The sequence below is a fragment of the Podarcis muralis genome, chromosome 4 (genome assembly GCF_964188315.1).
Source record: "Podarcis muralis chromosome 4, rPodMur119.hap1.1, whole genome shotgun sequence".
NCBI lineage: Eukaryota > Metazoa > Chordata > Lepidosauria > Squamata > Lacertidae > Podarcis > Podarcis muralis.
Window position 1 is genome coordinate 80,474,531 of NC_135658.1, and position 25,261 is coordinate 80,499,791.

At 44.8% G+C, this 25,261-nt stretch overlaps 1 protein-coding gene across 4 annotated transcripts in view; it reads right to left on the reverse strand.

Annotated features, from left to right (window-relative positions):
• Window positions 1-24,312, reverse strand: part of ARHGEF7 (Rho guanine nucleotide exchange factor 7) — an 82,652-nt gene extending 58,340 nt beyond the window's left edge. For all 4 annotated transcript variants that reach the window (XM_028728119.2, XM_028728118.2, XM_077927670.1 and 1 more), the window contains exons 1-3: window positions 24,003-24,312; window positions 10,400-10,486; window positions 1,910-1,994 (exon numbers count right to left, since the gene is read on the reverse strand). In XM_028728119.2, the coding sequence (XP_028583952.1) occupies window positions 1,910-1,994; window positions 10,400-10,486; window positions 24,003-24,167 (337 nt within the window). In that variant the 5' untranslated portion in view covers window positions 24,168-24,312. The remainder of the gene's footprint in view (window positions 1-1,909; window positions 1,995-10,399; window positions 10,487-24,002) is intronic.
• Window positions 24,313-25,261: the final 949 nt, after the last annotated feature.

Genomic DNA, 25,261 nt, shown 5'->3' on the forward strand with positions numbered 1-25,261 from the left:
CAATTAGATTGCTTTCAAAGGGACTTCTGTTAGATTATTCCTCAGCTCTACTGCTGTCCAACTTCAATGATGTGCACAAACACATCAGAGGAAGCCCGTTCTTATGATGCCACCCTCCGGACCTCACATGGGCTTTATGCAATAAAAAAGGCATTAACACAAATACTAATATTATGAACTGTTAGGTGTATGCTTGTGCATGCACGCACATGAGTGCTTTAAGAGACAGTGACATTTATGCCCCATACTCATGGGGTATCAAAATCATTAGAGGTGATCCTATAATCAAAACAGCAAACGTCTGGTACACACCACAGTATTACTAGAAAAATCTGAAAATGGGGCAATTGTCCATCTATCCTCTTAAAATGGAAAAAAGGGAGCATGGGATGAACACCAAAACAGACACAGTAGGTATATATTACTACTTAGAAAATGGAGGTGTTCTGTACCTGACGCCAAATATATTCCAAATAGTATCAAAGTACAGAAATGGGGCGCTTGTGCAGGTAACACTGAAAACCAAGCAAATTCCAGGCTAATGACTTGGGTGCTATCATCAACAGAGCTATTGAGCTATAGTTCGTTTATTTAGTTAAGGAAGCATATTCAGCTCAAGGACAACTGGGGGAGTTGTGTCGCAAGAGCGGAGCAAGAAATGAAATGAAATACCGTATTTTTCGCCCTATAAGACGCACTTTTTCCCCTCCAAAAATGAAGGGGAAATGTGTGTGCGTCTTATGGGGCGAATGCAGACTCCTTGGCTTCAGCGATAGCAACGCGAAGCCTCCGAAGCCTGCACTCCGGAGGCTTCGCGTTGCTTCCGCTGAAGCCAGGTGAGTCTGCTCTTTGAGGCTGGCGGTGGGGAAAGCAGCGCTTCCCCCATCGCCAGCCCCAGAGGATGGGGGGCAGCAGGAAGGCGCGCGACGCCTTGCCGCTACTCTCCAACCCGGGTTTGAGGCTGGTGGTGGGGAAAGCAGCGTTTCCCCCATCGCCAGCCCCAGAGGATGGGGGGCAGCAGGAAGGCGCGCGACGCCTTCCAGCTACTCTCCAACCCTCCTTTGGGTTTTTGCGGGAGATGGGGGAATTCCCCTACCTCCCGCAAAAGCAGGCAAAAGCTGCGCGCTCTTTAAAAGGGCTCCGCAGCTTCTGCTGGCTTTTCTAGGAGGTGGGGGAATTCCCCCACCTCCTAGAAAAGCCTGCAGGAGCCGTGCACCCTTTAAAGAGCGAGCGGCTCTTGGGGGCTTTTCCCTAAGGAGGGAGAAGGGACTGACTGGCAGTCAGTCCCTTCTCCCTCCTGCTGGCTTTTGCAGGAGATGGTGGAATTCCCCCACCTCCCGCAAAAGCCTCGCGCTCTTTAAAGGGGCTCTGCGGCTTCTGCTGGCTTTTCTACGAGGGGGGGGAATTCCCCCATCTCCTAGAAATGGGGGAGCCGCGCACCATTTAAAGAGCGCGCCGCTCTTGGGGGCTTTTCCCCGAGGAGGGAGAAGGGACTGACTGGCCGTTTCAGTCCCTTCTCCCTCCTGGTCGAAAAGCCCGCAGGAGTCACGAGGGGCTCCTGTGGGCTTTTGCGGGAGGTGGGGGAATCCCGCCACCTCCCGCAAAAGCAGGGAGAAGGTCTTGGAGTAGCGCACAGGCTGCGTGCAGCCTGTCCACTGCTCCCAGAGCGGCGGGGGGGAAATCATATTTTCCCCCTTGATTTCCCCCCTGAAAACTAGGTGCGTCCTATGGGCTGGTGCGTCCTATAGGGCGAAAAATACGGTAAAAATCCTGCTACTGAATGATAAATGCAGTGAATTCTTTTTTTAAAAAAAACCTGAAACGTAGAAACTTTCAGTTCAGAGCAAAACAAACAAACAAAATATTTAACAGCAAGAAAAGGAAGTGGGGGGAAACGGATTCTACTTACCTGCTGTTACTTTATTTAGAGCAACCAAGGAGCTAAGCACCTTGCTGAAGTTCTGTCCCTGATAGAGATCATTTGCATCAAACGTCTTAAAAAAAAGAAAGAAATATAAATACATATTAAGTCATGCTAGAAAGCCACTGCAAGTTCAAAACAAAATTGTTCTAAAAGATCTCAGCCAAGTTTTGATCCGTTGTTTATTTTTTCTACACACAAACGTGAGTTGCAAAGAGTGTACAACTTCTGTTTTGGTTGCGAGGACCAAAAACCTTATTAGCTTCCAGGCCCAATTCAAAGTGTTGACAATGGCTTTTAAAGCCCCGGACATTATGCACTCTGCCTACCTGAGTGAACATCTCCTGCCACATGTGTCACGCATAGACATGCCAAATGGAATCGGCTGTGTGTGCCCTTTCACACAGAACTGCAGGGCCACAGGACCACGTCTTCTCTCTTGAACAACCTCCTTATGGAATCCGTTTTCCAAAAACACTCCTACCTGGCCTATTTTATGCCCATCTTCCATAGGCCACGTAAAGGTTCTCCAGATGTTGTCCTTTTTACAGGCTGCGGTACAGAGGGGCAGTTATGCCAATCTGTTTCAGCAAACAAAATAGCCCTCTTCAGGCATTAGATTTAGCAGGAAAAATGGGGGGGGGGGGATCTTACCCTACTGCACACAGGATGTATTAGCCAATCCTGCAAAGTCACCCAAAAAGGATAATTTGTTTTATTTTCTGCTTGAACCAAACGAAGTTATCTGTTGTTTCTCTTTTTTAAAGCAAAAATACCGAGCGGAGACTTGTCCTTAAGCACAGCCTGCGTTCAGAACCCATATACATAAGGAAGCTTCACACACACACACACACACACACACACACACACACACCGAGGTTGCACACACTTAGCACAAACAGGAAAAAGCCAAAGTGTTCTTTTCCAGGGTACACTGCTACTTTGGAAAATGTTTCTGCACCTGCATGATTGCTGGTGGGCATGGCCCACAATTCCCCACATTCCTGACATGAAGAGATAGGGAATCAGAAGCAGGCCACACTGTGCCTGTGGTTGCAAGTGCTAAGTGCGCTGAAGGAGCATGCCCGACACTCTAAAAAAGCGCTCTGCATGGAAGCTCTCCAACAGTGGGACCCCCCTGAAGCCCTGTGCACAGACTTCCACTTCCACAACAGGGCTTCCGACTTCTTCCCCCTGGACAGTCCATGAAATCAGCTTTTGGGGAGGCAGGAGAATGCCCAGAACAACCCATGAGGAAGGAGGCATCATTCTATCTCACAAGCTGGAGTGCTTGTATAGACACCGCTCCATCCAGGACAACAAGAACCATTGCCACGTAAGACACATTCCAGTCCGGCAAAAGAACTTGAGGAGGATGCAGAATGGAGCCAGTGAAAGGTATGGTCTAGGGAGAATCTTGAGGGCAGACAAGAGGCCTGGAGGGCCACATTTGGCCCCTGGGCCTGAGGTTCCCTACACCTCTTTTAAACCAAACATTCCCAAGAATATGCATTTACCAAAAGTCTTTAAAAAGCTAAAGGCATAAAAGTTGTTTCCAGCAGGGAAAAGAAAACGCCACTCCCTGCCCCTCACTCCATCATCCACCCCAGAGAGTTAAGTACCAACCGGAAGAAATCCAGTCAGAGATATACCAGGACTATTTTTCGAAACAGCAAAGTCGCAAAATAAAAATGGGTTAGGAAGCAAGAGAATCTATATAAACAGCACAAAAGAGAAGGATTTGGGCTCACCATTGTGAATTCTCTCTCAACAAAAGTAGACTGCTAAACGTGTATGTTCAAAGAAGTCAAGGAAAAACAGGATGTGAAGAGGCTTATGTTTCCTGCCAGTCTGAGGCTATCTGGGAGGGTGGGAGCGAGTCGATTGGCCATTCCAACAGCCAGTTCATCATCGGAATAACACACGCACCTAGGCGGCCTTACTCAACAGGAAGCCAAACAAAAGGATGAAGGACAGGGAATTGCAGAGAGAAGAGTATATGCATGTGTAATGGTTTCATGGAAGTGATTTCATGTCATCTGGGAATTCTCTTTAAACAGAATAGTAAGAATCGCCAACAATGTACCAAGGGGGGGGGGGGGAGTCAACTTGTTTTTGAACACTCAACATTTCTTTGCACCTCAGAAATTATGTGGGGATGCCAAATTTAATGATGGTATGACCCGTAGCATAAAGATGAAAACAAAAATAGGTGGGGGAAGAAGAGCAGCTGATTCGTGATGACATGGCTCAAGGTTCAGCCCCCGACAGCTCAGTTCAAAGCATCAAAGGAAGCAGAGCTCAGGAAGAGAGCTTTCCACCAGAGACTCTGGAAAGCCACCTATGGTCAGTGCTGGAAATACCAACTGGGAGGCTTCCTAGACGCTTCTGCCCATCTCCTCTGGTTAGCCAGTCAGCATAATCACTACCAGCAGGTCCCACCCAGGCTCCTGCAACTCTCTATCCCACAGAAATGGCTTTCGTAGAACAGTGGATGCTTTTGCTCATTTCCCTCCCCATTTTTTGTAAGAAGGGGGTGAAAACCAAGCTATGGCTTATACAGGTGGCAATCCTTTTGGCCGGGCATTCCATTCCTGACCCCACATGCATGTAAGTGGAGCTTACATAAGCCCACCCCGCCACTTTTTCAGACCTCTTCCATATTGGCAGCGATGAGCATGAGCATGATTTGCATAAAATGGTCTCTGCCTGTAATGAGCTGAGGGGGGGCAGACTCAGTTTCCCCAACCTAAGTCAACCAGCCCACCCTAAGCCAATCAGAACCATGCATTCTTTCTGTGGGTGTTCGCCTTTCTGAGTCTGCAGAGAGGGATTTGAAGAAGCAGCAAGCGAGCCAGTAAGAACGTTTATAAACTTATTGTTCCGCTGGGTTTTCCCAGTGCAGAAAGAGCTTTTAAGCTGTCTCCCTTGCTTGCCAGGCAAGGCTCACTCAGCACGCCAACTCTGGAAGGGTAGGGATGCTTGCATAAGGTCTCACAGGAACTGGACAGCCCTGTGAGATCTTGCACCAGTGTGCCAAATCTGTGTGTGCGTTGCCCTCCCAAGCAAAGCAGACAGCTAAAAGTTATTTTCATGCAGGCAAAAGAGCTTTAAAGCGTTCTATCTTCCTTGCATTTAACTTGCAAAATTTCAGTCAACCAGCCTTCAACTGCATATGGTTCGAATCATGCAAGTTAAATATTTGTAAAATGCAACTGTCCTGAAGACTAGTTCACCCAAGCACTTTTTTTTAATGGCAAACGCTGGCACAAGTTGATGTTCTGAGATACTGATCAGTTATCAGTACCACATACCCTGCTGATCATGTACTTGGTGCCATTTGAATTTGTGACAGCTGTAAAACAGAAGGCAGCAACTTGCAGGCTACAGAAAATCAGCCTAAATGGCTCTGAGTCTCTTCTCACCATTATCTGGTATTTAAAGTACTATTGTTTTTCAAGGCAATAAACCATGTTCTCAAGAAACCAAGCCAAACATTTCTGATCTGCCTAGATGCAGAAAACTCTGTAACACACCATTTTTTTTCATCTACAGAAATAAGAATACAGTTTTGACTCTCAAGCAAACTTCTTTCCTTCCAGAAACCTGTGCAGTGAATGGTTACACACATATCGCCCGACCATCTCTTCTTTAGTAAAGGAATGCTTTCAAGTCTCTACCAAAATGAGAGCTCAATACTTTTGCTGTCTTCTCTTCTTCCTCTGCTCCCCCCCTCCTGTCAAGAATTCAACTTCTCCTGGCCCAGAACTGCGTAAGCGGATATAAAAGTATAAATGGGACAGAAAGCTATAACCCAGTGGCAGCCTAATCCTATGCATGTTTATTTGGAAAACACAGCAACATCGTGAGGGTCTGAGAGTCCACACAAAACAGTAAGCCTCTGCCTGGATTGTATCACTAGTGACTACAGGGGACTGAAAAGTCCTCCATGCAAAATAAATCAATAACCCCTGCATATAGAAAAGCAGGTGTAAGAAATAAGACTATGCTAGAACCCTCTCCCTTGAAATCTATTTCTCTAAGGAGAGGAATTTTATTTATGCATTAGTATGGAAGAACATTTAATTTTGTGACTTCCCATTTACAGCCCAGTAGCACAGCCCAAGGGACGCGGGTGGCGCTGTGGGTTAAACCACAGAGCCTAGGACTTGCCGATCGGAAGGTCGGCGGTTCGAATCCCCACAATGGGGTGAGCTCCCATTGCTCGGTCCCTGCTCCTGCCAACCTAGCAGTTCGAAAGCACGTCAAAGTGCAAGTAGATAAATAGGTACCGCTCCAGCGGGAAGGTAAACGGCGTTTCTGTGTTTCTCACCCCGTTGAGGGGATTCAAACCGCCAACCTTCTGATCAGCAAGCCTGAGAGGCTCAGTGGTTTAGACCACAGCTAAAACTAATTTTAATACAGTGGCACCTCTGGATGCGAACGGGCTTCATTCCAGAGCCCCGTTCGCATCCTGAAGTGAACGCAACCCGCGCCTGCGTGGGTTACAATTCGCCGCTTCTGCGCATGCACATGATGTCATTTTGAGCATCTGCGCATGCGCGAGTGGTGAAACCCGGAAGTAACATGTTCCGTTACTTCAGGGTCGCCGCGGAGCGCAACCCGAAAATGCTCAACCTGAGGCATGACTGTAGTTATTCTATGTTTCCAGGGAACTATAGTTCTACTTTAACCTGAGGCATGACTGTAGTTATTCTATGTTTCCAGGGAACTATAGTTATAATAATAATAATAATAATAATAATAATAATAATAATAATAATAAATTTTATTTATATCCCGCCCTCCCCAGCCGAAGCCGGGCTCAGGGCGGCTAACAACACTAAAACAATGCAACATTATAAAAACATTATAAAAATTAATTAAAATACAAATTGATGGCAACCATAGTTCTACAACAGATAATTCTAAGCACATTTGCCAACCAACCATTCCCGTAATTTCCGACGGTAAACATGAGATTTATAGGTTTGCAGTGTAGATATATTCCTATGCTTTTCCCAAGGCAAAACAGTAAGGCCAGGGATCTCTGAAATGTGCTGAAGAGGTCAACAATATTATCTAGAACGGAAAATGGCCCCCCAAAAAACTGCAGTTCAAGTACAATATATGATGCAATAGGGTACAGCTGGGTTTTTTCCTATCCAGCATTCTCTTAAACTATCTAGTTGTTATCTTGTTCCCAACTTTAAAATGACTTGTGCCTGGGTTCAAAATATTTCCAATTTTCCCCAAACCATGAAAATACAGAAGTCTCCCCTCAACTCCCCCCCCCAAAAGTGAGTCATATAGTCTTGAACTTCCCCACAATTTTGGCAGACTTTGTTCCTGTTATTATACGTAATGCCCATTCAATTTTTAAAATACGTTTCCAACTAACAATTTTTAAGTTCCATGTCTTAACAGAAAGGCAAGTGCAGGCAAGAAGACAAACAACTTGACAAATGAATTCAAACAGCACTGACCACTTAATATAGTAAACTGCATATTGTTTATGGCCAATAATCAAGAAGTTTCAACTCAAGGTAGTCAATCACAACTGTTCCTCAGATGGCCCTGTGAATTCCACCCCCTGCACCCCACCTAAATAAAGCTAAGTCATTTTACAAAACTCTTATTCTTTCTGTCTTTCCCCTCCAAAAGATAAGAAACATGGGTGGGGCTTTACCTTGGGTAAACAAAGCCAGAAGTTCAATTGTCTCGCATTTCTACTGTAGTTCACAAGCTTGTTTCAACAAGTCTGCCATAACTGTAGTCCCACACAGTGTTCACAGACAAAAATGAAGCAAGGTAAGTGGGTGATTGATCATGTGACCAAAATCTAGGTCTCTATGTTCTAATCAATTACTCATTAAAAGAAAAGACTATAAATTTGCTAGGTATTAAAGTTATCAAGTGTTAAATCTACAAGGCCCTTTAAAGTTAGATTCACTAACCCAAGGGAAAGTTAGCAAGCTTGGGGGGGGGGACTAATTTAAATAGCTGCATAGAAAGAAAGTAGAGGGGAAGTTCATCATTAACTAATTGACTCTGACTCAGCAATGTAGCGACACTGCCAAAAGGAAGAAAACACCATACTTGGATGGTGAATTATACACAGAAGATTCAGAAGATACTTGTCCCGTTCTAAACTGTACTCCTTATAACAAAGAAGTCATAAGGAAACAAAAACCAAGGCAATCAAGGGTCTGAATGAGGAAAAAATGTAGAAACCAACTAGGTTTGTAGAGAAATCTGAGAAAGTGTCACCTAGCAGTCAGAATGGAAGAAGTCTACTTTTTACAGAGCATTTAGATTTGATTATCACCTATACATTTCCTCTAGTTATCTCACTATGGAAAAGGGCTGGAATCATAGAATCACAGAGTTGGAAGGGATCCCGAGGGTCATCAACAAACAAACGAAAAATTAAAGGAAAGAAAAGCCTGGAATAGCCATCACTCCCCAGCCTCAGAATCTAACAGAAGGATTCAAATGCGTTGAGATTAGTTATATTATTTGTCTACTGTATACGAGACATAAAAAGATGGAACCTTGCTGTGCATCCTCTGTCAACAGAGGTCTTAAATATCAAGTTAGACCACTGTTGATTAAGATTTGTTTAGGTGCTGTCCTTGAGGAAGGAGGGTTGACTTGATGATTTAGTGTCACTTCCAGCTATATATCCAGGGACTTCTTTAAGTAGAGAGGAAGAATGCCCTTGACAGCAACAGCTTTGGGTAGGATTCCTGAAATGGTTGGACATGATCACCCATGATGTTCCTTCTACAAGTAGGGTAAATTTCTCATCGTTCAAAGTGTTTGAGCAGGTAGAACCAGAACAAGCTGTTTCTCCTTGCTCCATAGCCCAAGGATACGCAAGAAAACCCTCTTTCCGCCTCCAGTGTTAGGATTTTATTTGGTCATGCTGAGCAGAAATCCACCACCTCTGAGGAGGCGTGAACACATCAGCTATCACCTTCATTTTAAAGTAGTATAACACTACATTAAACAGTCATGGCTTCCCCAAAGATTCCTGAGAACCTTAGTTTGTTAAGAGAGTTGGGAGTTGCTATGAGGCTCCTATTCCCTTCACTCAGCTACAATTCCCAGAGTTCCCTGGGAAAAGGGACAACCAGTTAAACCACTCTGAGTATCGTAGCTCTGGGGTGGGAACAGGGGTCTCCTAACAATTCACTGTACACTTAAACAGTTTCCAAGGATTCTTTGGCTGAAGCCTAGTTGCATAATAGCGCTTTCAATATATCATGCAGATGTGGCATTAAAAATCTGATTCTGAGATGATCTATGGTTCGTTCACTACAAAACATAAAAAACCTCAATATACAGCATTTGATGTGAGGGCATGGATTCAGTTTTATGAAACTAGAGAGTGTATATTTTAATATGTTTGCATTACACAATGATATTAATCAGGCTATTTTAAAGGGATGACTCTCTCATATATATATAAAATTTGGAAGAATCCAAATAAAATCAGTGTGAAGACAAACACAGTAGAAAACAATAGATCTCTTTGGAAAAACAAGGCTAGATTTGGGGCCAGATGAGACAAGAAACAAGAGGTGTGGAACAATCTCATGACATTTTCATTTTTACTTAACAGTAAAAAAACAAAACCTGTGTGTGTGTGTGCACGCGTGCTTGGGCTTTGACTATGATCAAAGCACCAACATTGGGGGAGTGGAAGTTAACTGCCCCTACCCCAAAAAAGCTTAATACAGTACTCTCAACAAGCAGTTAACAACCTCCCAGCAGAAAACAGAGATGTCTTCTACTTCAGAGCTAATAGCAGCCGGAAAGAGGTATTAAACAGTGAAAGCGGGGAAATGTAAAAACCTCATTCCCCCTGCACCACGACTCCAATAAAATCCAGGCTTCTCCATGGCTGCTTTTAAGTAAAAATGCCAGGAGAGAGGACTCACAATCCTCCTGTGTTTCATCTGGTCTGGCCTTCAATGAGAGTTAACAGGAGGTGGGAAAGCTTGTTCAATATCTGGCTGTTAAAACAGCTACCCGTACAAAATGATATATAACGTTCGCAAGGCAATATAAAAGGGGAGGCGTGCAAAAAAAAAGGACACTGTGGCTGCACAGACACGAGTGTGCTAAATAGGTGCGTGGGTAAGAAGAACCACCACAGTGGCATTACGCTGGAGGAGAAGAAAGAAACGCCTGTGTGCAGAGAGAGAGAGGATGGAACAGGTAGGCGTTTGTTTGCTGCCAACCGTCCGGCACAGTAGCTCCCTTAACTTTTAATTCATTCCTTAGCACAGCTCTCTAGCCTCCTTAACACCCTCCACCCTCACCCCATATTACATGCTCATATATACACGTGTGTCTGTGTGCGATTATACACACACACACATGCAAGCAAGCAAACACACACATATTGCAAACACACACGTCTTTGTGTGTGTGTGTGTTGGCAATATGCACAATTCTCCCCCACCTCACCTCCAGGCGGAGAGTGGCGCCGCAGGCGCGGAGGAACTCGCGGATATTGCTCAGGCACTCGCTCTCGGTGCGCGGCTCCGGATAAACCTGCAAGAGGAAGAGAAGGAGAAGCGGCTCAAGTCAGTTTCGCGGTGGCGGGTTGAGACCGTGGAGAGAAGCAGGGGCTGCGGAGCACCCACCCGGGTCTAACTCGCCCTCCGTGGGCTCCGGGCTCTCGCTTCCACCCGCCCACCCACCGCACTTTCTCCCCTCCAGGCTTCACTTGGAAAGCAGCTTTTGGATTTGATTTGCCCGGAAGTAAACATGCCGACAGGAAATGGCGTGTAAACGGGGGACGAGGGAAGTCCCTCGTTCCCCCACTCCGGGATGGTTTCCCCTTCTCTTCCCTCCCTCCCGCCCGCGCCACCCCCTCTGCAGGGGCAGGGCTAGAGAGGTGGTGTCTTATTAGCTTTGCAAATACAGCAGACAATATAGAGAGCACCCCACCAGTGCAGCAGCGGCAATGTGTGCAGAACGGAGTTGCCAGGATCTTGCCACCCTGCCTTTCTGGAAGGGCTCTCTAAGAAACTGCTCCGGCGGGCAGTTTTGCTAATGGGCACAGCCCTTGTCCTTAAGTCACCAGTTAATAAAGATCCACCTGTTGGATTTGGGCTAGCTATTTCCAAGGCACAGGGAGCCTGCCAGAAATAAATGGTAGCCACCTTCAGGAAAATAATATATAAGGCAGGCTGACTGGCGTTCTTTCATAGGCTTTCCCCATCAGCAACGTTCTGCCATGGCCTGTTGGCATTGTTCCAACGTGTCTTCCCAGTGGGCCAATCTCCCCCTTAATGTAGGAGCATCCACATAATGTCCTCCCCATCTCAAGTTTTACCCTGGACCTTTCCACCTTGAAATGCAGAGGGCTTTGATGCTTGGGAAATCAGAAAAGGCCAGGATCAAAACACCCAGCATTTAAAGGAGGAAGGGTCTGATAGAACATTGGGATGGGGGTCCACATTTTGCCCCAGTGTGGGCAAGCCCCGAGTCTGCTGTCGCCCACAGTAGGACCATCTGCATTCCACGGCACAGCATTCAGTTCATGGTGTGCTACGAAGCTTGCAGAACAAATAGGTTACAGGAGACTCGAGAAATCAAGCCAAGCTCCATTGTACAGTCAGTAGGGAGGTGGGGAACCTACTTAACTTTTAACTCCAACCTTGCAAGCTGCTAAATGTAGCCTACGTAGGTGATGAAGCCACCTTGAGTGGCTTCTTGCCATGTTCCTACACCCTCCTTCTTTCCACTTGTTTCTCTCAGGTGGAACCTGCTGAATTTGCATAATGGTGCAAAACACAGTGAAATTGGGGAAATCTGCTGATGTCACATTTACAGAGTTTCTGCAAGCAAATCATTTCGCCGCACTAGAAGCTGAACCAGAGAAACGGGCCCCTCCTTGAAGCAGTGATTTCACTGCATTGATGCCACATACAGTGGTACCTCGGGTTACAAACTTCATTAGTTCCGGAGGTCCGTTCTTAACCTGAAACCGTTCTTAACCTGAGGCACGTTTTCACTAATGGGGCCTCCAGCTGCCACCGCCGCACGATTTCTGTTCTCATCCTGGGGCAAAATTCGCAACCCGAGGTACTACTGGGTTAGCGGAGTTTGTAACGCAAAGTGTTTGTAACCCGAAGCGTTTGTAACCCGAGCTACCACTGCATACGTTCCATATGTTGTCAGTGCAGATGCAGAAGGCTAGGTGAATGGTACAGAAGTCTGTATTGTTGACTTCTATTGCTATTAACTTTACTGTATTTAAGACATTTTTACTCCACCTTTCCAAATGTGTTCAAGACAGCTAAGAATCCTTAAATAATAAAACACATGATAAACATCAACAGCAAAACAAAGTACTGTATTTTTTCGTCTATAGGATGCCCCCATGTATAAGGCACCCCCTAATTTTGGGGACTCAGATTTAAGAAAATGGGGGAAGATGGCCCAGAGTATAAGATGCCCCCTAATTTTTGACATTATTTTTTACTGAAAAAAAACCTAGTCTTATGCATGGAAAAATACAGTACTACATAGAGACAGCATCCTTGAATCAACCCGTTTCAACTTTTTCCTGCCAGCCCATGGGTCTAGTAACAGACACAGGCATGGTCCCCTAAACCACAGAAAATACAACTTCAACTCTCATACAGAGAGCCCAGAGTAGTCACAGAATCATAGAATTGTAAAGTTGGAAGGGACTCGAGCATGCAGAACTACTTATCTATGCACCTACTATAAGCATGCACCAGTTTCATGCCGCTGTGATTTCCGTGGCTTCTCCCCATGATACAGTGGGGGTTATAGTTTGCTGAAGACACCAAGAATGCTTTTGCATAAATTGTTAGCCCCCAGCCCTTCACAGGACCACAATTCCCAGGGTTTCCTGGGGGTAAAGGAATGACTGTTAAAACCATGGGTAGGCAAACTAAGGCCCGGGGGCCGGATCCGGACCTATCGCCTTCTAAATCTGGCCCACGAACGGTCTGGGAATCAGCATGTTTTTACATGAGTAGAATGTGTCCTTTTATTTAAAATGCATCTCTGGGTTATTTTGGGGGCCTGCCTGGTGTTTTTACATGAGTAGAATGTGTCCTTTTATTTAAAATGCATCTCTGGGTTATTTGTGGGGCATAGGAATTAATTCATATATTTTTTTCAAAATATAGTCTGGCCCCCCACAAGGCCTGAGGGACAATGGACCGACTCCCTGCTGAAAAAGTTTGCTGACCCCTGGTATGTACAAACTTAGGTTTGTAATGTGGGTATGCCCTTAATGTATGTATATCCCTATGGCTAAATGCATTCAGTGTTTGTATTTTCAGTATGTTTCAACTTAGGCTACTAAACATTTCCACTACAAAGCACACAGATGGGCTCTCCAGGAAACTACTGAATGCACATGGTCTGAAAATCTAATTTCCAATGAATGTGGAAAATAAGAATCTGAATGTATATACATGCATACAGTCAAACTACTTTCTTCTGGCAGAAACAGGAGAAGGTGGGAACATACTTGTGTTTGTCCCCCAAACCCCTTCCCTATTTTATTTTATTTTTAATGAAGCTATGAGCACTCCCTCACAGGCAGTTTTACGTGCCCTAAAGCAGTGGCAATGAGTACTCAGGTAGGTAGTAGCTGGCAGGCTCTGCTAGCACAAAATGGCCTGCTCTGTGTATCTGCACAAAATCTCAAGCGCGTAAACACCTCACTTTTGTGGGGGAATTCGCAGTTTGGCTTGTGATGCTCAGAGTTGGCTCCAAGTGAATGAATATAAAACCAACTATCCCAGAGTTCAAGGGAAACAACTGAAAAATCCAAAAATAGTTTTCTTACTTCTACTTTGGAAACATTTCTGAAGACTGCCAAATTGTTCTTCAAGCTGCCTTAAAATAAATGAGTTGGAACTAAAACCTGTGTGATAAATTAAGTGTTACATAAGCAACCTTTGTAATGCGGGAGCCTGTAACACTTCAGCTGCGATAAGTCTTTCCATTGGTTATTTAAAACATAGGTACAAAAGAACAGAAACAAATAGCCAGCATTCATCATGAAAAGAGGTCAAAGAGGACTACCATACATGTTTCTGAGGTAAAATTGATCTGTTAGAAGAGAGTCCATACAATCCTTTGACATTTTGTTACATATTTTTGCCTAATGTGTGGCACCATGTTCTGTATCACTTGGCAAGACACTCAAGCTAAGAGGTGAGGCTTCATTGCAGGGCAGGGCTCTATATCTGTTAACAGTCCGAAAGACTTAATAGCGCATGGATTCAAAATTAACTTCATAATGGCAAGAACAGCTTATCACACTTACTTGTGAATACTCCCACAGGGATTGGTGAGGTCGATTTACAAGTGATTCAGTCATTTAAAGCAAACTCCAATATAGTAGGCCGAAGATCTCCATGACTATATTAATAATAATAATAATTATTATTATTATTATTATTATTATTAATTTTTTAAAACCTTTTGCCCCACAGTTGTGGGCAAAAACCTCAAAACTGGGCAGTTTCTGCTTCAGCAGCTTGATTTTGAGTGCTTCCTCACATAACACATTAGCTGTGGCACAAAATCATCATCGTTTGTCATTTTTGGGTGTGCTTACGCGTCCTTTGACTGTTCGCTTCATAGTTAAGTTTTCTCCTATCCAAATTAATTGCATGTAGTAAGCAACAGCCTCATCACATATTGGTGCGTTCACAGAACCAGTCACTAAGTGTCCCGCTATAAAAAGAATCGACACTCATGCTGAGTCATTGCTTGGTCATTGCCATATAAACATAGTCATCCAAACACTGTCCTGAGTCTTGGAGTCTGGAGAAGTTTCTATAAGTCACAGTCTACAGCTGTTTCATACCACACAATAAACAGTATTTCTGGGTTCCAACTTGACAACCCCTATGCACACACACAAAAAAGAACTTTGCATTAGCGTGCATGAATTATTCGTAACCCAACGTCCTGCCAAATAACTCAGAGCAAGAACCAGTAGGAGACTAGATTGGCTCCGCTGGCGCACTTGCACATGCGCTGACCTGGCTGCCACCCCACTCCCACTGCGCAGCCCCCTCTGCTGCAGTGGTTCAGCTGGGCAGAGGTCAGGTGTGGGGCCCAGCCCCACACCGCTGTCTGCCGCTAAGCAAGCTCAAGCCTTGGTGAGACTGAGAGACGGCGACTTGCGTAAGACCACCCACCAAACTTCACAACTGCCTGTGGAGAGCTGAACCTGAGTTTTCCGTGTCTTAAACCCAATCCAGGCTTGAGCAACGTGCCACACACTAACGTAAGTGCAGCCCACCGGCCGTGGCACCCCATCATGTGATGGGTTAACCCCTTTTTTGCCATTACCTGGGTCTAACATAAAAATGGAGTGTCGGTGAGCCTCTTGCAATACATTGCTCATGGGCTTGGTGAGTCACGAGTTGCACAGATTTGCTGTAGCCTCCTACACCGGCTGAGACTCCAGATGTAGTGCTGTGCCAACACAAGAGATTCCCAAGCGGTCTACAGTAGAAGTCAATTAGCACATGGAATCTGGAGTCATCAGCTCTGTAGTGGAGCTCTAGACCTTCAGGAGCAAATGTCAGTTCCCCACTCCCTGAGCCACCAGGACAGCTGGTGTCAAAATTAATTTGATGCACATTCAGGGAATGTTTGCACAGCCAGTTTTCAGAGAATTAACATTCTAAACGAATAGTTAATGTGCAGTGTTATTCCTCAAACAGACCAAACACAGCTGTCCTGTACAGATTATTTCTGTCAGGGGCATATATAAATCTCCACAGGAGGCTGCACATAGTGAGTATTGTCAGGGAAGGAGACCATATGCGTGTAAATATGCAGGCCATGCCTCAGGCCCCAATGTAAAGACCTAAAATGCCTCTGAAAAACTGTCACAATTGCACACTGGTGTCTTTAGGATTGCCAGGGAAGGAAAAGAGCTGCAGCTTGCACCATGAAACCCTCTGCTTGCGATGCCTTGGTGCTTAGCTCAGCAGTTCAAGGCAACCTGGTCCCATAGTCTGTGCCTCATTATCAGTTCTCAATTATCTCCTCAGAAAAAAGCATCCATATTTCTTAACACACTGGTCCCCCACTCCTCCCTTCCCCCAAAGTACTTTCGTCTAATTCTTGTCCTATTTATGGTTCCTCTCCAACATCTATAAAACACCAGGTTCCATCTCCATAGCTGAAAAGGCAAGCACATGAGATGTCCTCATATCCAGAGCCAGTTTATGCAAGCGATGAAGTAGTGGCAGTGGCAGTGGCAGTGATGAGGTCTGCAACAGCTTGAATGCTCTCCCATGAGAGAGGACAACTTTGGACGGTGACAGCCTGAAGACACATTAAACCACAACCTACTGTGGCTAAATACGTCTGGGTCTCATCCATGCCTAGATGAGAGAACCTTCTATGCCACCTTGCAGTTTATGATGGAAGAAATATGGGGTATAAATGTAAGGGGAAAATTAAAAGTAAAAATGCACAATTTGTTTGTTTTAAAACTTATATTCCACCTTTTGCCTTTATACGGCTTGCATTAAAAAAACACACAGTTCAAATGCAAATCAAATCTTCTCAAAAATAAATAAATGTGCCTCCAGATTGTGACTGCTTTGTGAGTGAGATTCAAGTGCATATCAGAATTTTAAGTTTTACATAGTTAAGAGTGGGATATACGGCTCTGTTGCCCCAGCACAATAAACATACATTTTTATATGCCTTTCCGTAGTTTGGAAAGTGATAGGGAAATGAAAAGTGATAGGGATGAAAAATAAAGACTAATAGAAATAGATATCAACATCCCACAAGCAAACCAAGACGAATGCTCCTTGTTGTATAGCGGCCCTACAAACAAATAATGAATGGTCAATAAAGACCGGATATAATCTAACCTCCATGTAAGCTTTGTGCAAGCAAAACTGGATTAATGCTCAATAAACAGGTTGTTGGGGAGATGGGACCCTAGTGCACAATAAAATATCTGCAATGCAAGGTATCTGTAAGCTCTTGCACCTCCTGGTAGTTCATCATAACCTACAACTGGATCATGCCCGGACCTACACCACTGGCATTTTCTTTTTGGGCAAGTTTTTAAGAGAAGAGGAGAAAGAGAAGAGGAGAGAAGGAGAGGCAAGAGGACAAAGACAAACACATAGGTTGAAAAAGGATGATCCTCCATGTGAAAACTTAAACAGTGATGCTTCTAAAACTGATATGCACAAGCAAGAGTTCAATGCCTCTCTTCCTATAACATGTGTGGACCCTTATCACATGCCCTGCTTCTCATGCCCTGTTTCTCAGCAACAACTGAAGTGTGTGTAGGGGACAGTTAAGAAAATGCATAATATGGTATCACAGCATGTGGATGGCACATTATGTCAACGGTAACATAAACACAGAGAGATGTGGTCGATAATTAAAGTGTGAGCCTTACATGCCATGTTCTGCACATGCAATGCAAGAGTCGGACCAGGATCCATGCCTATGAGCTGTTGTTGTTTTTTAATAATAGTGTAGTGGTGAAATAAAACTAAGTAGTTACTAGTCATGATAGTTATGCACTACCCATAGTATCAGAGGCTATATGCCTCTGAATACTAGTTGCTCCAGATCACACGTGCAGAGAGTATCACTCTGTTCATGAGCTTCTCACATCTGGTGGGCCAATATGAGAAGGAAATGCAGGACTAGATGGCTCCTCTGGTTTTGACCCTGCACAAGGTCTTCTTACGTTCTCAATATAAATGTAAGCAGTCATTCCCAGAACGATCCTAAGAATTGTGCACCCAGAAGTAATTCTTGCCTTTGGCTGCAAACTAGTTACCTTGGGAAGAAGCCCCATTGTGCCCAATGAGTCTTACTTTTGAGTTAACATCACGGGACTGTGATGTTACCCCCCCCCCCCATTCCAAATAAATGTCTTCTCCAAAATAAACCCACATAAAACACGTTATGCACAATACAGCATTGTAAAAAATTAACATACGGAAAATGTTGCATGTTGTTCATATTAAATGTTACTTTTTTCTGTATACTTCACATGAAAGCACTATTTCTCATCAGGTTCTAATTACTACCTCCATTAGTGCTGAAACATTCCTGTGTAAGGCTAGCTTGCTGGGTATTTACTTCATAGTAATTAATGAGCTGGTCAGCTGTCATCAAAAGGGGCTTCCAGATGGAAGTTTATTGTGGAATCACAGCTGCTCATGTGTGCAAGTTTCTTCCTTTTTTTATAATATTTTTTTCCCATACAGTTACATTTGTTACTCAACAATTATATTCCAATTCAACAAAACTAGTGACTTCCTGCTCACACCCAACATCAATGTTTATAACCCAAAACACATACAACTGTGTTTTAAGGTTCCCTCTTATCTAAATTCATCCTTTCTCTAACATGTTTCTTCATATATTCTGCAGTTTTCTTACACTTCAAACCCCACTGTGGTCTTCACATATGGGAAATAACTTTTTTTATATAAACTAGAAAGGGTTTCCAGTCTTCTTTAAAAGGTTCGCAATTTGTGTCTTTCATCAGTGCCGTCAATTTTGCCATCTCTGCATATTCCGAGATTTTCATCAACCATTCTTGTGTGCGCAAGTCTCTTTCCATCATCCATATCACATGACAATGCCAGTTTGTACTCTTTCCATCCATTTAAATCCAACTTTGCTCTTATTGCAGAAATTCTGTTAAGTAAAAATAACGTGTTATGCATCTGCAGTCACAGCTTGTGTGGAAGCTCATTAGCAACTGTTTTGGGGTGGGTTCTGTGTGTGTGTGTGGCGACATTTCAGCAAGGTCTCTATCACCGCACTCCTAATTCTATTCACTCCTTACTTGAGCACAACCTAGCCTTTTTTGTTTTGGTGGTCCAAATGATAAAAGAATGGCTACTTTCACCAGTTGCCACACTCTCTGGGCATAGTGGAATTTCAGCAACCCAGTTTGGATGGTACTTGATATTTTGACGTCAAAGACTCAGGTCTCTTTCTATGCCAGGTTCTCTGCACTGTGCATACAGATACACACCTAGAAGGGCCATCTCAGTGAAAGCTGCTTTTCAATGGTGTGGCATCACTCATCATATTGCAAAGGACAATAATGCAACTTTCTGTTACGTGTCAATGTGCTAGCAGAAATCATACATCCAAAAAATGCAGACCTTGTCAAGGTACCTGAATGTATAAATTACATCTAAATTTGTTTATTGTAGCATGAGCTTTCATAGGCAGTATCAGGTAGTGAATAAATGTTAGAAAGCCTGAGAAAAACCATAGTTTACCATTTCATTCAAACCAGGAATCCATGGGTTGGTCTACATTACCATCTCAGAGCACAGTAAAGTTGGTTTTTCCTCAGTGCATTTCACAGCTCTTTCCCCGCTAGCTGTTCACTTCTGCACAGCTTCAATTAATTTGAGCGTGTGAAAACGTCAGGGGCTGTTGATGACAGGGATGTCTTACCCTATGCAAAGGTGTTCATACCTTGGATAGAGACAAATTAAGGTCCACTTTAAGGACTCCAGTTGGTGTGAAGTGACACCACTGGTTGGAGAAACAACACATCAAACATTGGTATATCACAGCAAAGTATAGGATACATATGCATTTTGGACAATGTTGTGTGGACACAGATTAAAAACCCAACACTGAAACTCAGTGAGTACACAGTAAATGGGAGTATAAATGCAACATATGGTTCCCAAGTTTATAACAAGCCAGAGCATTCAACCACGACCTGAAGCCAGCTTAACATCATGACTTGCTGGTAACTCTAGCCTCCCAGTTTGGATGAAATGGTAAACTATGGTTAATTCCCTTCCTGGTTCAATTATGGATCAATCGAGGGGGTTGTGTGTGCGCAGGCAAAACACTCATTCATTTCTCAGCTTATTAGGCTGGGAGTGGATTGTCCAAATGCAGCCAATGTTAAGTCAGCTTTTCGGTGTCATGCAGATTGTTTACAAAAAGAACTACAAACGCACAACAACAAAGCCCACTCCAAACCCTCTGGCTGCCATCCTGAGAAAAGTTGTTGTGCTTAGGCTTGTTGACTAGCAAAGGCAAAAGAGCCAGCTGAGCAGCCCTCTTTGCTGACTTAAATCCCGCAAGCAGCTTGTATCTTCTTCTAGTTTGATCTCCATCCCTGGTGAGCCATCTTTGTTCTGGCCACAATTGGAAAGATACGTTTTCCTGATTTGGAAAGGTTTCCTACCATATACATTCAAGCAGTAGAGGGGATGCGGCAGCAGTGATTTAGAGGTCTAGGCGCCATACTCAAACAAACTGCTATGAGGGTTTACACTGGCAGTTCAGCCTTAAGCCATGTTTCTCAAAGCACAAGGCAGTACGATGCTCTCTGGGAATCGCACGATTCTCCATTGCCTCCAATCAAACCAACGGTTGCTTGAGCTCCCACCAACAATTCCCTATCCAGTAGGGTCCACACCGCACATTTTCCATTCACACTGTTTCAGGGAAGCAGCAGATAGTAGCTAGCATCCAATTTATCTGGTTTCTAGCACCTCCCTGCAACTCCCAATTCCTTCTCTCCCCCTGCCCTCCGGCCACACACACACACACACACACACAGTCTAAGCTTTCTTCTCGTGTGCCACTGCTTGCCCTCCAAAATCCTCCCACATGCCAAAACACCAGCTATCTTGCCAACCCAAACAGCCCTGTCATCCAAGATGCACTCTCCCCAGGATGTCCCCATGACCCCTTCCACACTCCCTTCTCCCTTGCCTGCTTATGCAAGCAAACAGCACATTCCACACTCTGCCCCACCCTGCCCCAAGGACTCATCTACGCATCCCTTAGCCCTGCAAATTTAAAAGGAATGGTGGTGCTGGGGTTAAACCAGGGTTGCACTACCACGGTTGGCTTTTGAATCCATGAACACACAGAGGACGTTGCCTCTTGGTGCAGAGTTATCCTGTAATTCCTTGAGAGGCCCTGTTGTTTGATGTGTTTTCTGTCAATCCGAAAGGAAAACTTAAGCCTCTGAAATATACTCAGAGTCGAGTGTGGATTTCATGCTCTTTATTCAGCTCATAGTAGTGGGGAATGAAAGCTCCCCCAAAATATCTGCTTTATATACATTATTTACACAATGGGCCGCATGTGATTGGCTAATTCCGGGATTCTCCCATGGGCCAATCAGGTTGCGGATTCACTTCCACCTGGAGCTGGATTGGGTGGCTCCTGCGGAGTAATCATACTGCTGCATTGTTCTAGGACGAATCAGACTGCTGCATTCTGAATCCTATTGTTCTAGGACCAATCAGACTGCTGCCTTTTGGATCCTATTCAACTCAGTACATAACAGCCTCATTCACCTTGCTGTTAAGATGAGGTGTGTATGCGTAACAGCCACTGTACATGCGCAGACGGCAGCTTCCTGAATAGGTTGCAAGGCTAGAGAAATCAAACAGGTTCACGCACATCGGGTGAAGACACCCCTGTCTCTGGCCCAATGTTCGCAGCACTGTGCAATTCGCAGCAATGTGCAAATGAAACTTGATACACAGCATGGAGAAAACGACATTGCTGTGTTTTAAGCCTAAAAGTGGGTGAAAGGGAGACTGGAATCTGCTGGTAGATCTCTGGGTAATTTGAAGCAGATGAGCAAGGAAAGCTGGCTTCCTTTTTTTAAAAAAACAAAAAACAGGACAACCACAAAAGTACTTGTCACCCCCAAATTATACTGCTAAGACTGCTCAGGGAGAAGAGGCAATGAGGAGTGGGTTTTTTGTGTGTGGAAGGGCAGTTCCAGTACTCAGCCATTTTGGGGGGTCAGAATTATTTCATTCTAAGTATATGTCTTTTGCACCTGGGCTCCACTTGATGGATCTTGAAGGTTCTAATACCAAAAAAAAAAAAATCAAAGGTGACTCTGCCAACCTGGTCTAAGTCACACTGCCCACCGGACAAGATTTGCTTAAAGCTATAGTTTTGGATTACCCAGTAGCAAGCCCTGTGCTGCCAATTTCTCCAAGGTTAGAAAAAAGGAAGGTGGGAATTCAAATTCCACATGCTCTGCTAATGCAGCTGGGAGTCGCAGCTCCAGCGCTAACAACCACTACACCCTCTAGAGGCCACCACTGTACAAATAATATTCTGAATCCACAAACCTATGTAGAATAGTGCCGAAACTTATGGCAAAAATACTACAGCCGGAGCAATATTGTTTTTCTTGTTGCGTTCACGCAGGTTCGTGGATTATGATGATGCATCTGTAACCAGCGACAAAGCTGAACTTTCCCTTTCTCCCTCTACCCACACATAAACTAGACAACTAGTATGAACGCGAAACTTAGCCAATATGTAGGTCAAAGTTCACATTAATTTACAAGGGTGGAGTGGGATCAGCAAACAGGCACCGATTTTCCCAAGTTTGGAAAAGTCTACAGTCAAAACTATACCCAGAGATAAGAAAATACAATAAGCCAATCTGAATACATTGTTTATAGACCTTGAAATAAAGCAGCTGGCCTTTTTTTTTGCCTGCAAAATACACCGGGGGGGGGGGGGGAGCTTTCTCTGGCTTTGAATCAATGTTTGAAAAAGGCAAGTACCATATTCAAATTTTTTTAACACACAGCAGAAATTTTTAAGGTGCTTCGTTTTCAGCTAAAATGCTGTTTCATCTACCGAGGGTCAAGCTGTAAGACACTAAACTTAAGACTTCAAAATAACACTCACAATAAATCACCAGCGCTCCTTCGAAAACTAGGTCAACGTACTGCAATGTGAGCAAGCAGAGCTATCTCTTAGTATAAGGGGTATTTTTAAGTAATAGCAACAGTAGTGCTATAGTAGTTTGAATTATGTGATCTGCACCTCGCCCATGCTAGAACTGTAAGGTCTAAGTGCAGGACTTCATGCAAGATTGTCTATCTTTCTATCTCTCTAATCAGTCATATTTTGTGAAATTTGTATGTTCCATTGCAAGCCTGTAGCCTGAGAGTATGTCCTTTCTGTCACACCCATTCTCCCATCCAACAGGCCCAAAATGGGCCTTTGGATCTGTGAAGGCCTCAGCAGATCCTTAGCATCCATGCAAAATTATAAACTGCACCAATCCATAAATTCTAGAACGGATTGTTAATTTCAGCTGGAACCTTCTGTCTGCATGCCTATCAGACCACAGCTGTAATATTACTTCTCAGTAAGAACAATGAATAACAGTGCTTGTGCAAAAAAGGAGACATTAGATTGCTAATGTCTTAAATAAAAGAAGGAAAACTAATTTTCTCTTATACATTATATGATTTTTTGGAAAACGTTTTATTCTTCCCATGCTAAATCACTGTGGGTCTTGTAGGGCGATTACAAACGTTTTACCCTTAATTTTCGTTCAGGCTAGATCTGCAAACGTTCGACGATACCTGCCCCTTTAAGAGAAAATCGAAAAGTACAGCAGCTTAGCCCTGCTCCAAACTCTGCTCCTATATTTACCCCACTCCCCACCCATTTCCCACCCCCTTCCTCTTTGACAATGGCGCCTTTCGCTTGCTAGATGGGATGTCCGCACCGTCGGCTGAAGGAAGGCAACTGCATTCCCCAGGAAAAGGCCGCACGTTTCCTGCGTTTGCGAGGGTGGGGAGACTCCTTGGACAAAGGAAAAGCGCTTAGATGCGATCGGCTCACTTCCTTGCATGTCCAGATCGACTGGGATGGAAGGAGCCTCTTCGGGTTGCGCCCATGCGCGCTGTGCGCGCCTCTTTTATCTGGCAAGGGCGGCGGAGCCTCTGGCTACCTGGGTGACTGTTGCGCCCTGTGCCAAAGAGGATCGGAAAAGCAGCCGGGGCCGCTGCATTATTCAGCACCCAGCCCGGGCATTTTTATTTGTCTGCTGCACTCGTAGGTTATCAGATCCGAGGGCAGCATGGTGTGCTGCATGCGCTGTGCGAGCACTCTGGTGGTGAAACCCAAGTATAAAATCCGTTTGCCTTACCCGTGTGGGGGGGGGGGAGGGAAGGGGGGCGGTGGAGGGAGAAGAGGAGGCTTAAAGGGGAAATATAGGGACATAAATGCCACTTACTTTATCGATGGTCCCCGGCAGCAGGCGATCCAGCAGCCTGCACAGCACCACCCCGTCTTTCAGGGACGCCTGCAAAAATCCCTCCGGGTCCGAGATGCTCTTTTTGGGCGATTCCAGCACCCCCAGAGTAATCAGCCATGTAACGGTTTGCTCAGCTGAATTCATGGCTGCTGCTCTTGCCAAGAGGCGGTTTTTAATCCCAGCGAAGAGCCAGCGCGAGAAAGCAATTGCGACGAAGGAGGACTGGATCTGATGGATTTTTTTTGTGTTAAAATATCAGTGATCTCCTCCTCCCTTAATTTTCCCCCAACCACCCCACCCTCCCCCTTCTTCCCCGCTTTATTTTTGCTTGTGGTTTCACATGGAGGCTGCCGAGTCTGGAATCGCTGCTTCTGCCGCCGCCACTGCTCCCCCCTCCTCCTTCCCCGTGTAGTTGCAGATGATGACGATTCGCTTTACGAAATCCAGTAGGTCCAGTTTCTCCCTCCCGTGCGTTTTGGCAGATTGTCAAATGCCTTTTCATTATATACACATGAACCTGCAGTGTCTCCTCCTTTTTCCTCTCTGCCTCCCCCCTCCCTCCTTCGCCTGCTGCCTCTCCATGACATCATTGAAGCGGGAGGAGGGGGAGAAGAAGAGACGGGCCCCCTCTCGGCAAACAGACCTTGCACAAATTCAGCACCCCTCCGCGCCTGGGCGTTTTGCATGAAAGGCACATGGGTGGCGCGCGCGCGCGCAGACACGCGCTCCGCTTCCCGTTAGAAATTCTGTAGGCAAACCGCTTGCAGATTTATTATTTTTTTAGACGGCGCTCCCTGTGGCAAATGCAAACGTTCGATCCAGCGTGAAACCTGCACGCGTAAGAAAAGCATTCACACGCGCGCATGATTGCACGCGAGTGCTCTGGGACATGCGATCCCTGTCTTTTTGGCTTTTGTGCCCCTATGCGCATCACGCACACAATAGATGTAGATAAAATTGCAGGCGTACATGATTATTCTGAAGAGCAATATCTGGATCATAATTCTAAACTCCCTGTGAGAAATACCGTCTCCTGTATGCGAAGGGCTGCTTTTAAAAATAAAAATAAAAATCCAGTTGAAAATCCTATGCATGCCTACTCAGAAGTAAGCGCTGCTTAGTTGGATGGGACTTACTCCCAGGAAAGTGGTTATTACCAGAGTTCCTCCTTTAAATGTGTAGTCAAAAACGGTTGCAACAGGATCTCTCAGATTAGGCTTTAAAAAACTGAATCACTT